General features: G+C 34.9%; 1 protein-coding gene across 3 annotated transcripts in view; it reads right to left on the bottom strand.

Annotated features, from left to right (window-relative positions):
• Positions 1-17,621, bottom strand: part of SYCP1 (synaptonemal complex protein 1) — an 83,799-nt gene that overhangs the window by 21,364 nt on the left and 44,814 nt on the right. For 2 of the 3 annotated variants that reach the window (XM_040998535.1, XM_040998536.1), the window contains exons 16-24: positions 16,984-17,088; positions 16,119-16,222; positions 14,690-14,807; positions 13,512-13,582; positions 10,481-10,562; positions 5,938-6,000; positions 5,732-5,794; positions 612-728; positions 112-222 (exon numbers count right to left, since the gene is read on the bottom strand). In XM_040998535.1, the coding sequence (XP_040854469.1) occupies positions 112-222; positions 612-728; positions 5,732-5,794; positions 5,938-6,000; positions 10,481-10,562; positions 13,512-13,582; positions 14,690-14,807; positions 16,119-16,222; positions 16,984-17,088 (834 nt within the window). Of the gene's footprint in view, positions 1-111; positions 223-611; positions 729-5,731; positions 5,795-5,937; positions 6,001-9,902; positions 9,966-10,480; positions 10,563-13,511; positions 13,583-14,689; positions 14,808-16,118; positions 16,223-16,983; positions 17,089-17,621 lie in introns of all 3 variants that reach the window. The other variant, XM_040998534.1, reaches the window with a different exon arrangement.

Genomic DNA, 17,621 nt, shown 5'->3' with positions numbered 1-17,621 from the left:
ACAGTTGAACAGTGAATAATTTTCTGACAAATCCAAAAACTTCAGCTCAACATTTTAATAGAAATATGACTCCAATGAATAATTTCATTATTTAAAAAGTAAAAAAATTACCTTGTGTTTTTCCATAAGTGCAACCATTTCAGCTATCTTGTGCTGACATCGTATATCAATTTCTTTCTGTAATTTTACTGCTTCATCAGCTATTACTTTTGCTTTCTCTACCTATCAAGTAAAAGTAAAATGTTTCTTAAAATAAAATGCCCAAGAAAAGTTAAGTTCTAAAATACTCTGGTTCTTGAAGCTGTAAACAATGATCAAATCTCAAGATGTCAGTTTCACTCAATTATATGCTACTTAATATTCAAATACATAGAATACTTAAGACATTTGGCTTCATGAACATCAATAGCTATCTCTGAATAAATTTATCAAGATTTTATATAATATGAAATTAATATATTAATATATTAATATAACATGCATTTTATAATTCTAATATAATACTACATGATACAATATGAATGTATTAAATTAGAATTGTTTACTTTCCAATTCAAACAAAACATAGAATTTCAGAATAATAAATCCTCAGCATATTTAGTTTTTCTCACCTCTCTGGAAAGATTTTCTTGTAACATCTTTTTTTCCTCAATTTCTTTTTGATACATGCCAGTAATTTCTTCAAACTTCTGTTTCCAATTTGCTAGTTCTAATTCTAATTCACTAACCTTCAAGCAAAGAAAATATCATAAACATTAGCAACTACTGTGGGTTATTTAAAGATATTTCATACTCATTTTTGTGGTTTTGTGAATCTGGAAAATTCTCATTCATAAAAATAGAACTGTAACTAGACAAACGGAGACTCTAAGATGGACTATGTCAATCAGTGGATTCCTCAATTGACCTCATCATGCTTAAAGTGGCAAGACTGGCAGCAACAATTCAGAACTGGTGAACTATCAAAACCACTTGAGCAAGACCCTCAGAGCATGCCCCACATTGGGGACCTGAGGTGGGTGGGAGACTGGGTGGGACTTCTCCCTTAATATCCCCATTTACCCCAGATATATGAAGGAAACAATATGGAAATAATAATCTTACCCACTTTTCTGAGGCCCTCAAACCTTTTTACCCTAATTAACTAGGTAAAGACTGTCAAAAATACAATTAAAAAATGGAAAAAGTTTTAAAAAATACAACTGTATAATTTTTGAAAAATTTTCATATGATCAGATATGCTTCATTTTTCACAAAATCTATTTTCTTTTCTAGGATACATACTTAGTTTGACAAATAAAATAATAAACCATTATTTATTTTAAATTTATTTCTCAACAATATTTACATTGGTTGGTCACAGTTTGATGAGTTTTATGACAGTAAGTAGCCATTCTGGTTGAGCAGAAAATCTATGCAACACAAAAAAGCATAAAAATGACAAAAGATTTTTTAACCTAGATTAGAAAATATTGTTTAATAAAAATTATAGTTTTTATTGGCCCAACAGTTTTGTATTACATTCATATGTTTTCTCATAACTTTGTGTAACATAAAAGTTGATGAGGTAAGGAAGAGAGCATATTCTAAGTCCAAACTGTATCAGTAAAAAAGACAAAGCCTATCAAAGTACATAAAATCATACACTCCCAAAATGTGTTATTTATAAGACATTTAAAACATAAGGAGGGCAAACGGAGACTCTACAATGGACTATCAATCAATGGATTCTTCAACTACCTCATCGTGCTTGGAGTGGCAAGATTGGCAGCAATTTAGAACTGGTGAACTATGGTTTTGATAGATATGGTTTTGCTCAAAACCACTTGAGCAAGAACCTCAGAGCATGCCCCACATCAAGGACCTGGGGAGGGTGGGAAATTCGGTGGGACCTTCTCCCTTAATACCCACTCCCCTTTAGACATGAAGGAAACAATATGGAAATAATAGTCTTACCCACTTTGCAATAGCCCTTGTACCTTCTTAGCCTAATTAACTATGTAAAGATCGTCAAAAATATAATAATAAAAAAAGTAAAAAAAAAAACATAATGATATAGAAAAGGCAAAATGGATGGATGTAGAATGAGTGAGGGTTGGCTGGGCTTTGCCACAGAATCAACTGGCAGATGTTGGCACTGGGAGCTAATTCTGTCAAGTTTAACTGCAGAACCACCAGGGAAGTGCATGATCAGGGAGTAGGCCCAGTAGGGAAAGAGTGGGCACTTCCCTCTTTGGTTAAAACTTCCACTGGAGAGCATGTAAGCCAGGACTGGGGCAGACCTGGCTGGACAAAATAGCACCCACCAGCATGTGTGTGGGCTGGATAGTGGCTCTGGTTGGGATGAACTAGACTTTAATGCCCATCAACATGTAGGAGACCTGAATGGGATGTGGGCAGACTGGACTAGTCTACAGTACATATGGGCAAGCACGGAACCAGGGCAAGGGGCAGTCCTGGTGGGGGTTACTGCAGGTCGTTCTGACTAGACTGCAGCTCCCACTGGTTTGTGTGAGAATCAAGTGTGTGCTGGGCAGAACCAGGCTGGACTGCAACACCCATTGGTTTGTGTGAAAGACAGGGCTGAAAACAGAACTGACTCAGCAATTGCAGCCACCAGCTGATTGGGGCAATGGATTGTGTTGGACCCTGTACAGGCAAGCACACACAAGAAACTGATCTGGGATCAACTCAGATAAAGTGTGTTTGGGGATCTCCCCAATTAAACTGCCGGACTCAGAACCCCAACCAAGAAGAGAAGTGCAAGTTCCATGGTCTGACCATGGAGAGCAAATGTCAAAGCTCAGCCTCCTTGGAGGCTCAGATGGAGCAGTGAACAGCAGGTGCACATGGAGGATATGGCAGTCCATTGGAACCTGCAGAGAACACCTGGTACAACAACAGAGGATGGAGGACAGAACAAATCAATCAACTACCCCAGCCATGTGTTGGCAGTGAAATCTGGGCAAATGGAGACTTTAAGGTGGACTATGTTAACCAGCGGATTCTGCAGCGATTTAATTGTGCTTGGAATGGCAAGATTGGCAGCAATTCAGAACTGTTGAATTATCAAAACCACTTGAGCAGGACCCTCACAGCATGCCCACATCAGGGAACTGGGATGGGTGAGAGGCTAGGTGGGACTTCTCCCTTTATCTCTCCTTTAGCCCAGATACAGGGGGAAAAAGGGCAATAATGTGGAAACAATAGTCTTACCCACTTTACTGTGGTCCTTGACCCTTTATGCCCTAATCAACTATATATATTGTCAAAATAAAATGATTTTTTAAAAAAGGATGGATTTTAAAATATGTAAATTCTAAATAGAAAAAACTGGTTTTGCTCTAAGACACACTGTCAGAAATTAAGGTGCATCTTTATTTTAATTAAAATGTCTTTTCTTTAGGCCTGGCACAGTAGCCTAGTGGCTAAAGTCCTTGCATTTCATGCCTAGGATCCCTTATAGGGGCAAGTTTGTGTCCTGGCAGCTCCACTTCCTATCCAGCTCCTGCTTGTGGCCTGGGAAAGCAGCCACAAACAGACCAAAAGCCTTGGGATTCTGTACCCACAAGAGACCCAGAAGAAGCTCCTGGCTTCTGGCTTTGGATTGGCTCAGCAATGGCCATTTTGGCCCACTTTTGGAGTAAACCAGCAGATGGAAGATCTTCCTCTCCATCTCTCCTTCTCTCTGTATATATGACTTTCCAATAAAAAATACATAAGTAAATAAAATGTTTTTTCCTTGAATGCATAAAATATGTATTGCAAATGTAATGTTGCATCTTTTATAAAACACTGTTTATACTATCATGCGCACCAGGAATAAGGCCACAGAATAAAGCTGGCAGAATTGCAAACAAAAATAAAAATCCACAATCATGTTGTGAGATTTTTCAATACATTTCAGTTAAGCAATTAGTAAAACACAAAGAAAAAAATAAGATTAAAAAATACATAAATTCAATATGACTAGTAATTGCGACTTAACAAAGCATTTCACCCAACCACGGAATACACATGATTTCCAGGTAAACAGGGCATGTTTACAAAAAGTTTATAAAAAGCCATTATCAATAAATTTAAAAGTTACTAAAGTGATCATAAAATGCTCTCTAATCATAATGTATTTTCTAGAAATCAATAGTAAAAACATCATGAGTCCCATTTAATTTGGAAGTTGAGAGATATAGGAGGATTCTGAACTAAATAATACTAACTCACTCTACATCAAAACCTACAGGAAATAGTCATTGCAATGTTCAGATTAAATTTTATAGCCTTAAAATAGGTATGTTAGGCCAAAAATTAATATTCTAATAATATATCTCTAGTTAAATAAATAACAGAAAAAATAACACCAACAGAAGGAAATATTTAAGAGCAGAAGCTGGTGAAATACAAATATCCAACACAGAAGATGAAAAAGAAAAAAAAATTTCAAAATTGACAAACTCCTGGTAACACTGCCCAAAATAAATTAAACAAACAAACAAGAGAAGGCATAAACAATCAACATACAGATTGAAAAGAGGATTATGGTTAGGATGATTTTATTTACACTGTAGATAATCTTGAAACTTACAAAATGAAACTCCGAGCAATACACCAAAATTAACAAATGGGAAAACTAACACCACAACTAAAATGAGCTTAAATTCTGGAGCCTTAATTTGCTTGTATAAAGTAATTAATCTTAAAAAAATCTTGTACAGAAGCATAATCAAATGTGAAGATTGTTAAAAATGAAGGTTGCAAGAACCTATAACAAACATATTCAATTTTACTTTTTCATGTAGGTGTTAAGAAAATGGCCATGAGGGTCCTGTGTGGTACCCTGGTAGTTAAAGTCCTCTCCTTGCTTGCACCAGGATCCCATATTGGTACAGGTTCATATTCCAGCTTGCTCCACTTTCCATCCAGCCCCCTGCTTGTGGCCTGGGTGGGCAGCAAAGGATGGTCCAAAGCTTTAGGACCCTGAACCCATGTGGGAGTCCTAGAAGAAGCTCCTGGCACCTGGATTCAAACAGGCTCAGCTCTGGCCCTTGCAGCCACTTGCGGAGTGAGCCAGCAGATGGAAGATTTTTCTCTCTGTTACTACTCTCCGTAAATCTGACTTTCCAATAAAAACACATCTTAAAAAAAAGAACATGACTATGAACATGTAACACATATATACATAATGCACACAAATATATTTTTTAAGCAACTCAGATGATTCAACCTAGCTAAAACACAAATAAGATTCCAGTACAACTAAAAAGATGGATTTCCTCAATTAAGAAGATAATCTTTGAAATCACTACAGTACCAACAATACAAATTTTCTTAATTGTAACTACTGGTATGAATTTTCATCTATTTATTCGTATTTTTTTAAAGATTTATTTTTATTATGTTTTTATTGGAAAGGCAGATATACAGAGAGGAGAGACAGAGAGGAAGATCTTCCGTCCAATGGTTCACTCCCCAAGTGAGCGCAATGGCCGATACTATGCCAGGAGCCTCTTCCGGGTCTCCCACGCGGGTGCAGGGTGCCAAGGCTTTGGGCCGTCTTCCACTGCTCTCCCGGGCCACAGTTAGGGAGCTGGAAGGGAAGCGGGGCTGCTGGGATAGAACCGGCGCCCATATGGGATCCCAGGCGTGCAAGGCGAGGACCTTAACCACTTGCGCCACCGTGCCGGGCCCCTATTTATTAGTATTTAAAACACAAAAATAAAGATGCAATAAGTACCTTTATTTCACAGGTATTCAGTTGCTTGCCTTCTGCTATACTTTTTTTCTTCAAGGTTTTATTCTGTTAAATTTTTAAAAAGAAATAATTACACTCAGTATTAAAGCAATTCAAATTTACATTGCCTCATATTTAAATTGCTGAAGGGAAGCATCATTCTATGAAACTAGGGTGAAAATCCTCATTTTTAAAAATATGATACATACCTCCTGCTGAAGTTCTTCAATAGATTTGTTCCTATTTTCAACTTGTTTCTTTAAATTGTTACACTAGAAAACAATAAAAAGTCGTACTTATTGTCAATCTCATATTGCATTATTTTTGAGATAACTTCACATTACAATAATAGGTCATATTAGGGTATGCATGCTAAACCAGATTAAGAGATATTAGCCCAAGAAATATCTGGAGTAAGATACCAACAGTACAGATTTTTAAGGGACCTTAAAATATAATAGACATTCAAATCTTTCAAATTTTCATTAGAATAGAAATAACTCTCAATAAAAAAGTTTAAATTTTTATATCACAAAATACTGCTAAATATTTTTCTTGTTATACCCACATTTACTCATAGTCAACAACCATTTTGAAACCAAATGAATAGTAATTGCTATTTGTAAGTTATTAATACAAATTTATATGTTGCTCGTGACCTCAAATGTCCTCTTGAAAACAATCAAAAAGAAAGAAAGTTGTACAAAAGTGAGAAGGGCAGATTATCCCACAGCACTGTGCCTGGTTTGTATCCCAGCTACTCTGCACTTCTACCCAACGGATTCAATTGGGAAGCAGTTGGTGATGACTCAAGTACATGGGTCCCTGTCACCCACATGGAGACCCAGATGAAGCAGGTTTCCAACTTCAGGCTTGGATTTGCAGGATTTAGGAAATGAACAGATGGTAGGTCTTGGTGTACACAAGTGTGTGTGTGTATGTGTGTGTGTGTCTGTCTTTCTCCCTCAACTCCCATCATTTTGCTCTTGGATAGATGAATTTTTAAATATAAAGTATAAAAACACTGATTTTAGTACTAATTTTTAAGATTTTTTTTTCTTTATTGGAAAGGCAGATCTACAGAGAGAGAGAGAGAGACAGAGATACAGGGACAAAGATATTCCATCCACTGATTGATTCCCCAACTGGCCGCAACAGCTGGAACTGAGCCAATCTGAAGCCAGGAACCAGGAGCATCTTCCAAGTCTCCCACAAGGGTGCAGGGTCCCAAGGCTTTGGGCTGTCCTCTACTGCTTGCCAAAGCCACAAGCAGGGAGCTGGATGGGAAGCAGAACATCGGAGATACAAACCGGTGTCTATATGGAATCACAGTGCATGCAACGTGAGGATTTACCCATTGAGCCATCACACTTTCATATGAAAGTGGTATGAAAGGTCCAACTTTCATACCAATTTGACTTACATAAATATACTAATAGGTAAAATTATATTCATAATTTTTTTAAATCCAGGGGCTGGTGCAGTACAATCTAATCTTTGATTATCTCATGAGTGTCCAGATGCTCCACTTCCAATCCAGCTTCCTGCTAATGGGCTGAGCAAGTGCTGATGGACTCTACACCCACATGAGATCCCCAGAAAAAGCTTCTAACTTCCAGGTTTGCACCAGCTCGGCTCTGGTCATCGCAGCCATTTAGGGAGTGAACAGGCAGATGGAAACTGCTTCTGCCTCTTTCTCTTTCAAGTAAAATAAATATGTATAGGGCCCGGCGCGGTGGCACAAGTGGATAAAGGTCCTCGCCTTGCACGCCTGGGATCCCATATGGGCGCCGGTTCTAATCCCGGCAGCCCCGCTTCTCTTCCAGCTCCCTGCCTGTGGCCCGGGAAAGCAGTCGAGGACGGCCCAAAGCTTTGGGACCCTTCACCCGTGTGGGAGACCCGCAAGAGGCTCCTGGCTTCGGATCGGCATAGTATCGGCCATTGCGCTCACTTGGGGAGTGAATCATCGGACGGAAGATCTTCCTCTCTGTCTCTCCTCTCTGTATATCCGCCTTTCCAATAAAAAAATAATAAAAATAAATCTTTAAAAAAATAAATAAATAAATATGTATATTTAAAATCAACTATTTCCATTTTGGGCAGAAAAGTTACTAAGATCCTCAAAATGACCTTCTTGATTGAAAATAATTTCAGAATAGGTGTTTATCATTGCAGAATGATAATATTAGGTTTGAGGCTAGCACCAAAGTCAGTTTCTGCCCATCTAGAACAGACATAAGATAAAATTCAGGGCCCATTAAAGGGAAACTGATAACACAATTCTTCAGTAAGCAAGGAACTCGCAAAGCTACTCAGAAAAAGGGAAAACAAGAAATAAATCTAACATATTGATTACTACAGTAAGGAAATTTGTCCTTACCTTGTCAATGAGTAAAAGGAATAAAAGTCTTCCCTAAAACTTTAATGGCCATCAGATGGCCTTAACTGGGTTTTTAGACTGAATTCATGATATCCACATGGTCAAGAAATATTTAAAATTCAGAATTTTAATTAAAATGGTCTCTGGTTAACAGTACTGCTACAAAAATCTTTTCAGGAGGATATCAACTACAACACAAGTTTGAAAGAATTTCCACATCTCGCCATCTGGGGAATGAGCCGACGGATGTAAGATCTCTGTATTTCCTTCTCTATAATTTTAAAAATTAAAAGTTAATTTTTAAACTCTAAAAAGTCAAAAGATATTTGACCGCATATTTGAAAAAGAACTAATCAAACTCCTAGTGTTGAACATTTTATCAAAATTTAAGGCTTCATAAACAGGATAATCAGTTGCTTCTTGACCTCTCCGAGTAAATATTGAAAAAAAATTTTTAAATATCAATTTGAAACATCATTTTGTCACTTTGCCAGAAAGAAATATTTCTTATTCCTCCGTACTTCAAAACATCAAAATCTATTTCCTTAAGAACCAATGCTGACCAAATTTTTTCTTGCTCATCTTTTCCTAAAAATCATAACTAGCATTACCACTACAGTCACGAAAAATGAGTACGTATATACCAAAATAACCATGATATTACAGCTATCAATTCTGGACAGTGTTTTGACTCCTCAGCGCCAACACAACCATCCATTCTCCTTTTCTTCTTGTATAATCTAATGAAAACTCAAATTTCCAATCATTTTAAATTTAACCATGTTCAAACTTATAGGTAAGATTTTATGACTTAGTAAAAACAGTTCTTCCCTTTTAAATGGTTAATGACATTTAAATATTATGGCACAACAAATTAATTCACCACTGTGATACCCACATTCCATATCTGAATGACAATTTCAGTTCTAGCTGCTCTGCTTCTGATCCAAGTGTTTGCTAATACCTCCTTGGAGGCAGCAAAAGACGGTTCAAGTGCATGGCTTCTTGCCATCCAGGCGGGAGACCCAGATAGAGTTCTAGGATCTTGGCACCAGCCTTGGCTGTTGTGGGCACTTCAAGAGTAAACCACCAGAAGAAAGATATGTCTCTCTTTCTCTTTTTCTCTGTTCCCCCTTTTCCTCCCGTGTGTGTTTGTGTATATTATTCTCTTTCAAGTAGATGAAAAATAAACACGTATTAGAATATCCAGAAATTCACTTTTAAAGAAAATTCATCTGTAAACAAAATGAAGGGCTTTGTTTACCAGAAATTTGTGGTAGAAAGTGTTGATCGTTACAGATCAGAACTTTAAAATGTGAGCCATGTTTTTCAGAGGACTATTTGCTACACAGACTGTCAAGTTTGTGGCAATTTTGTAGTGAGGTTCAGAGAAAACAAAAATGAACTGAGATGAGCATTCAAACAATGAAAAAAAGACTTTACAACAGAAGAGCAGAAATTTTTCTTCAGCTCTACTGATTATAAGTATCTAAGAATGACTTCTAAAAACATCTTGCTACTGAAATAATCCATAATAACTGTATCTGTTTAGAGCTTTGGGGGAATGAAAGAAATGATTGAAGAAGAATTAAATATCTTGAATCACTATACAAAAGCTATGAACATAAGGTTTCTTCAAGAAAATCTGCAATGAAAATCCGAGATTATGCCTTAAAACCTCCAAATGGGAACTGACATCTCTTTGTACAGGATGGTGTAGACTGGACCTAAAGAATCCAGTCATACAAATATGGTTACAAAATCTCTATTCCCAAGCATATTTTTTTGTAATACCTTGTTTTCTAATATCTTCATCTGCTTATCTTTTTTTAACACCTTACATTCAATGCTTCGAGCCTAAAAAACATTAAAAATACTAATAGAATATCTATTTTCCTTGTAGATATATTTTAGAAATAGAATTACAAAATCTAGTCTTAGTTCTACAAAAACAGTCATTAGCTCTCCCAATTTACTTTAGTATGCATTTGTGAAGGGATGAACACACTAATTATAAATCCTCTTCCCTTAAAATTTTCTAATTCAACTTGTTGGAATCATAATTACACTAAAGCACCACATACATTTATTTATCACCTCATCAGTATATTCCACATTATAAAATTATGAGTCTTTTGGTTATTAAAATATCAAAATTTGAGCATTTATTAAAAGAAATTCAAAATTATGTCACTATTTTTCCAGATAAAATAATCTTAAAACTCATAATCAAAATAACTCAAGTTTGCTCATATTTTTAATGTTCATCATCAGTGACAGTCCTTAAGTCACCATTTATACTATACTTTGCTTAATAAAAACACGCTTTTATGGTTTGAAATTTTTTCAAACTATCATTAAATACAACATACATTTTCTTTACTTTTGTCCAACTGACATTTAACTTCATCTCCTTTCCGTTTTAGCTGCACTCTCAAAGATTCCAGTTCCTTTCTGAAATGAAGAGTGACATTACAATTAAAACTGGTATTTTCATTCCATTTCTTTTAGGATATTTCTAAAATGGTAGACTATATTATTATTTATTTTTTATTTTATTTTTTTGCTAATCAGTATCAATAGGCATACTTTCACTCTTGTATTTGTACTTTAAAATTTTTTTATATATTTGAAAGGCAGAGATACACAGACGAGAAACACTCACTGGTTCACTCCCCAAATGACCACAATGACCAGAGCTGAACTAAAACCAGGAGCCAAGAGTTTCTTCTAGGTCTCTCATGTGAGTGCAGAAGCCCAAGTACCTGGGCCACCCTATGCTACTTTCCTAGGCACATTAGCAGGGAAGTGGATCAGGAGCTAAATCAGAAGCAGAACAGCTGGGACTTGGACCATGAACATTATTTGGCTAGCAAGTACCAAAGGCAAACAATTTACTCACTGCACCACAGATCCAACCTCCATACATTTACTTTAAAATGAATTACCTGGTTCCTTATAATAATGCTTCAACTTAAAAAAAAAATCTAAGAAATAAACACAACAGTCTAAAGACTACTCAGAAGAAAGTTCATTACAAGTGCTATTATGGGGACCTGATGCAACAGCATAGTGGCTAAGTCCTTGCCTTGCATGTGCTGGGATCCCATTTAGCACCAATTCGTGTCCCAGCTGTTCCACTTTCTATCCAGCTCCCTGCTTGTGGCCTGGGAAAGCAGTCGAGGACAGCCCAAAACCTTTCGACTCTGCACCCACATGGGAGACCCAGAAGAAGCTCTTGGCCCCCAACTCTGGTTCAGCTCAGTTCTGTCCATTATGGACATTTATGGAGTAAGCCAGCAGATGGAAGATCTTTCTGTTTCTCTCTGTTAATCTGACTTTCCAATAAAAATAAATCTTTTGAAAGTGCTATTATGAAAAAACTGTAAAGAGATTTCAATTTTTTTGTACCAAAATAAATCGCTTTTAATCCATTTTTCTGTGAATATTTTGAGTTACCCTCAATTAAGTCAAGATTTCACTTTAATGATTTCTTAGTCATAAGTGAGTCATTATTTTAAGGTATATTTACAATTTTGTACATATAAACTATGAACAATGATAAAAATAACCTCAATGAACAACAATGGAATATGTGTATACATATACATATGCAGAGAGTATCCCTAGCAACATATAGCAATAGGTAGGAAAGCTGAATGGCATTAAGTCAAAGGGTAAGAAAGATAAAAGTTTTAAAATCACTCTAAGAAACCAAAACTAAAATACTTCAGAATTTACAAACAAACAAGACTTCAAATATCTGGAAATCATCTAAATTACTAATGATTTTAAAGGAAACTTACACCACAAACAATATCATTTAATTTAAAAAATTAATGAAAATAGAAATTGCATTGAAATACTGTGTCATAAATTCCCAGCTGTGTTCAGAAGTTAACTGATGACTTAAAATGCTTTTTATTATTTAAAAAGAGAAATTAAATATCAATGTAACAATTTAAGAAAGAACTAAGCAAAAAGAACTGCTTTTTGCTTTACTGCAGGCAAAATTTTCTAAGTACAAATGCAATTATAAAATCACACAAAGAAAGTTAATTAAATCTAACACAAAATTTAACACACATAACAAAGAATTCCCAACACTGAAGGAAAACAACAAATTAGGGAAAATATGTGTTTATCAGCAAAAAAAATTAATATGTTTTTAGAGCATATATAAACAAGAAAACAATAAAAATTTCAAAAGATTAGTAGACAGCTCATATAAGCAGAAAATTCTTGGAAGTTTTAAAAAGCAAATATTAAAAATTCTACATAATTCATCCAAAACTAAAAGTGTATAAAACACAAAAATAAGGAATTACTAATTATAATAATACAAATATCAATTAAAACTTTTGGAACTAATGTTTTCATGCAATATTTGTGCTCTGCCTACTTTTCAACAAATGCAACTTATCAGAAGCTTTCTGATAAGCCACTGAGATCATTATTTCTATGACCCAATAAATGTTTAGTTGTCCTATCAGATTTAACATAATAAAAATCTAAATGTGCCAAGATGTTTAGTATAATTTATAAGTAAACATATTCAAAATAGTTTACACAGCCACTTGACTGACTTGGATAAAAGCATTAGGCTATATACTGTGAACAGGTCTAGAAAATCAGATACATAAAATAATATTAAGTGGAAAAGTCACAAATTATGTGCCAATCATTATAAGCAAGAATCGGTATATTTTTTAAAATACAGAATAGATTATTTATAAATACTCCAACAATATTATAGAAGTTTATGTAATTAGAAGTTACTTTTCCAAATTTTTCTTGCACATATTTTGAAATCAGCATATTTTCTTAAAGATGTAGAAAGTTTTTGATACCTTAATTTGTTTTTTTTTATTATTATTATTTTATTGGAAAGGCGGATATACAGAGAGGAGAGACAGAGAGGAAGATCTTCCGTCCGATGATTCACTCCCTAAGTGAGCGCAATGGCCGATACTATGCCGATCTGAAGCCAGGAGCCTCTTCTGGGTCTCCCACGCGGATGCAGGGTCCCAAAGATTTGGGCTGTCCTCAACTGCTTTCCCGGGCCACAAGCAGGGAGCTGGAAGGGAAGCGGGGCTGCCGGGATAGAACTGGCGCCCATATGGGATCCCAGTGCATGCAAGGCGAGGACCTTAACCACTGCGCCACCGCACCAGGCCCTGATACCTTAATTTGTATAATAGCACAATATAAACATTGAGTATGAAAAGACATTATTATGGTTTTACTTATAAACAGAACTGTAAAAACACTAAGTTTAACTTTCTTCACTTTATATGACAGACAACCTAAATTTAGTTTAAACTGACTAAAACAGTTTAATGGAAAAAAAAATCAAATATTCTTTCACCAGAACTCCTCTCCCCCAAAATTCATTAGTATTACCTTAATTGTTTTTCTGTTTCTTCCAGATTTTCTATTTGTTTCAACATTCTTTCTTCTTGTTTTTTGCTATTCTAAAGAAATAATGTTGTCAATATTAATCATTTCATTTCAACGCAAAAATTAGGTGTGAGTATTTAAGACAATGTACAGGGGCCAGTGTAGTGGCTCAAGAGGTTAACCTTCCTCCTGCAAATGCCAACATACAACATGGGTGCCAGTTCCTATCCTAGGTGCTCCATATCTGATCCAGCCTGGGAAGGTAGAGGAGGATGTTTTGGGTCCTTGCGACCCTCCACCCAAATGGGAACCCTCGAGGAAGTTCCTGGCTTTATACATAAAGAAAAATGTGCTATTTAGCTTTCACGGCTTTTCATTAGGCTTACTTAATTATTCTGCTAACAATTTATATATAACAGGGAATACAAGTCTTATTTACTGCCTTCCACAGATAACTTTGAGGATTGTATCTTTTTTCATATTGTTGTGACTTAAAGAAATGCTTCCATTTCCTGTTATCTACTGAATTTATATTTTTTTAAGATTTATTTATTTATTTATTTATTTGGAAAGATAGATTTACAGAAAGATCTTCCATTTGCTGGTTCACTTTCCAAGTGGCTGAACACCCATAGCTGAGCCAATCCAAAACCAGGACCCAGGAACTTCTTCTAGGTCTCTTAAAGGAGGAGGATTAGCCAACAGAGTCATTGCACTGGGTCCTCTTTCTTCATAAGGATCTATCTATGTATTTATTTGAAAGCCAGAATTACAGAAAGACAGAAAGGTCTATCTGCTATTTTACTTTGCAATTGGCAGCAACACAGTCCGGGAGGACTGCAACACAACCAGGCAGCAACACAATCCAGGTCTTTCACATGGGGCAGGGTCCTAAGCAGTGGGGCCATCTTAACTGCTTTCCCCAGCTATCACCAGGTCACAGGATCAGAAGTTAAGCAGCCCTGATGAGAACCAGAGCCCATAATATGGAATGCTGCCATTACACCAGCAACTTTTCCTGTTGTGCCACAACACCAGCACCTACATTTTTCTTCTAAAACAAAATTTCAACTGTAATCAATTTAGATCTTCAAAGCTGTAAGAATCTTCAGAGGTCACTTATTGTAACCTTTACTTCTACAGGTAAGAAAATTAAATTATTGGTATTTTTTTTAACTCACATTAGTATCATCTTGCTGTTTCTTGAGTTCTAAAAACATAGCACTTGCTTCTTGTGCAAGTTCTTTGTTCTCTAGGGAAAGTCTGTTGCTATTTGCAGTTAACTCAGTATTCTTAAGCCTGTTTTTAAAAAGATGGTACCAAAATATTTATTTATGCAATGATATGGAATTTAATCCAAAATAATCTTAGCAAAAGGGAGGAGAGCAGCAGCTACAAATGAAACATGAATGACCAGAGGCTGGGCCAAAGGTTCATGCTAATTCCTTAGTGTTTTTTCCTACTGTGTACACATGTGAAATTATTCTGTAAGTTTTTAAAATGTCATACATACTGTACAATGTTTTTTCATACTCCCCCAAAATTTTGAAAAGCACATTGTTTGGTTCACATGATCTTTTTCTCTCCAATAAATGATTCTAAGAAACTATTTCAAATATCTAATAATTTCAGTAGAACATATAGACATACAAAATTTTTAATTAAACCCTTTTCTTTAAAATAAACAAAGCTAAAAAGCCTTTGAGCACAATATATAAACTGCTCTTAAAAGGCTTCAAATATTCTAGATGGAAGGACCAGTTAGTATTGTTAATGGTTATGAACCAGAGCTAATTTTAAATTAAACTAGAGGAGGAAGTAGCTCTATGGACTAATTTCAGAAGCACCCCCTATTTCTTCCTACTTATCATTCTAGAAATTTCATCAGAGAACTAAAATTTTCAATATTCAAGAAAGGCTTAAAAACATATCAATAATAAAATTTAAATTAAAATATAAATAACAATTCCATTTATTAAAACAGATTTTGGAATTGGGTTAATGCAAGAATTTCAGTGAAGATCCCTAAACGAGGACTGCTGAAAGATCACCAGAAACAGAAAACAGGAGCTAAAATGCAAAGGGAAAGGATATGCATAAACTGTTCATTTTTATCTAGAACTGAAAAGTACCAAAAGGCAAAAAGCATACTCACTACTAGGACTGGCTACTTAGATTGACTGCCTTACCATAAATAAAACAATAATTATTTCCCTACTTTCTCTAAATGAGTGAGAAAATGAAATCAATTATTTTATTAGAATATAAAATGAATTTGTATGTTAGCTTTTTAGCAGCATACACCTATGAAATTATTTAGCAAAACTACCAAATAACTAGTTAAGAACTGCAAATGATGATTTTTATAAGGAATAAAATATCTTCCAGAAAAGTACTAAAATGATCTTCTAAAATGATTCTCAACTTTTTTTTTACAATAGATAATGTAATTCTCTTAGTTTTGAAATTCTAAAATTTTTTTGATCTTTAGTTGGAAATGCAATGTCAAATTCAGTTAAATAAATTTTGAATAAAATTCATTAATTTATTATTTGCTATCAGAAAGCCTGTAAATATATTGAGCTGTTTATAGATAAATGGAAAACATACTTCTCATTTTCAAGCTCAATTTTCAGATCTTTAACCTGTTTTGAATAACGCTGCTCACTTGTTTCCATGGTAGTTAATTTAATTTCCAAATTCTGTACTTCTTTCTGCAAAAGAAATGTTCATAACAGAAAACACTTTTACAATTTTCTCACTTAAAAGGTATGGTTACTAAATAACTAAGTTAAATTTTTAGCAAAATTTTGGCAAGATACATTAATATTTTGAGTTTAAGTAGATTAATTGCAATAAACATCATACTTTTAAAATGTTAAGCAATGGCAGATGCAATATAAATAAATATTTACATACTAAAAGATACTGTCAAAGTTATCCTATAAAATGGTTAATGTCAGTTAAACTGATTATTACTCAAGAGAATTCTATTGTAAAGTCAGGTAGTATTTTTAAAACTAAGATTTTTTAGCGTGACAAAAAGATAGTTACAGTGTAAAATTGTTATCAACTGTAAACATACATTAAAACTAGAATATGAGGATTATAAAAATATTGTTAACTAAGAACCTAATTTAATGAAGGCTAAATTTTAATAAAAGGTTACATTTCAAATTAACTGATAAAAAATATTCAAGATATCAGTAAACATATCTGTTACAAACCATAACATTATGAACAGGGTTCACACCTTAACTATTAACTTTCTTTTCCACATTATATACGAAGATTTTCTAGACATGCCTTAAAATCAATCATTAGTTATTAAATGTAACAGGAACACATCCATTGGAAAAGAATTTTGTGAACATTTCACAAAGCAAATAGTAATACCATAATCTGTATTAATCTGTGAATCTTAAAATCTATATTCAAGTAACAAAATATTTGAAACAAAACTTAATCCTTAAACCTCTTTGGCTTGGAGAAGACCAGTTAGTTCCTTTTCCATTCCTTTTAATTCTTCAGCAATCCTCTCGAACTGTTTCTTTTCATCTAAAAGCTTTTCATTTTCTGCCTATTTAAAATATTATCATGAGAGTCAAGCCATATACATATTTTTTTCATACACATTTAGATGAATTAAACTATCCAACAGTAGTTGTGTAAAGAACTACCACCTGGGGCAAGTGTTGTTGCATAGCACTTTAAGCTACCCTTGGGTTACTCAAAAGTACTATCACAGTGCCAGGATGAAATACACCTACTCTGTGCTTCTGATCAGCTTCTTGATAATGTATATGGAGAGCAGCAGATGAAAACCCAAGTTCTGAGTTCCAGCCATCCAAGTCTTTCACTTGGTAGGAGTTCACACCTGAGAGTTCCTGTATCCTGACTTCAGCATGGTCCAGTTGCAGCTGTTTATAGGCATTTGGGGAGTCAGAGGACGGAGGCATTTGCTCTCTCTGCCTCTCAACATTTTAAAATATTTTTATTAATTGGGTGGGTGGGCAGGAGTGGGACACAGCACTGGCACAGCACATTAAGTCATCCACGTAGAACTGGAAAAAGATCCAGTATTCCCCAACACCAACCAATGTAGCTACTGGG

Source organism: Ochotona curzoniae, unplaced genomic scaffold, assembly GCF_017591425.1.
Source record: "Ochotona curzoniae isolate NIBS_2020 unplaced genomic scaffold, NIBS_Ocur_1.0 scaffold_1037, whole genome shotgun sequence".
Lineage (NCBI taxonomy): Eukaryota > Metazoa > Chordata > Mammalia > Lagomorpha > Ochotonidae > Ochotona > Ochotona curzoniae.
This window is presented reverse-complemented; position numbering and strand designations above follow the sequence as displayed.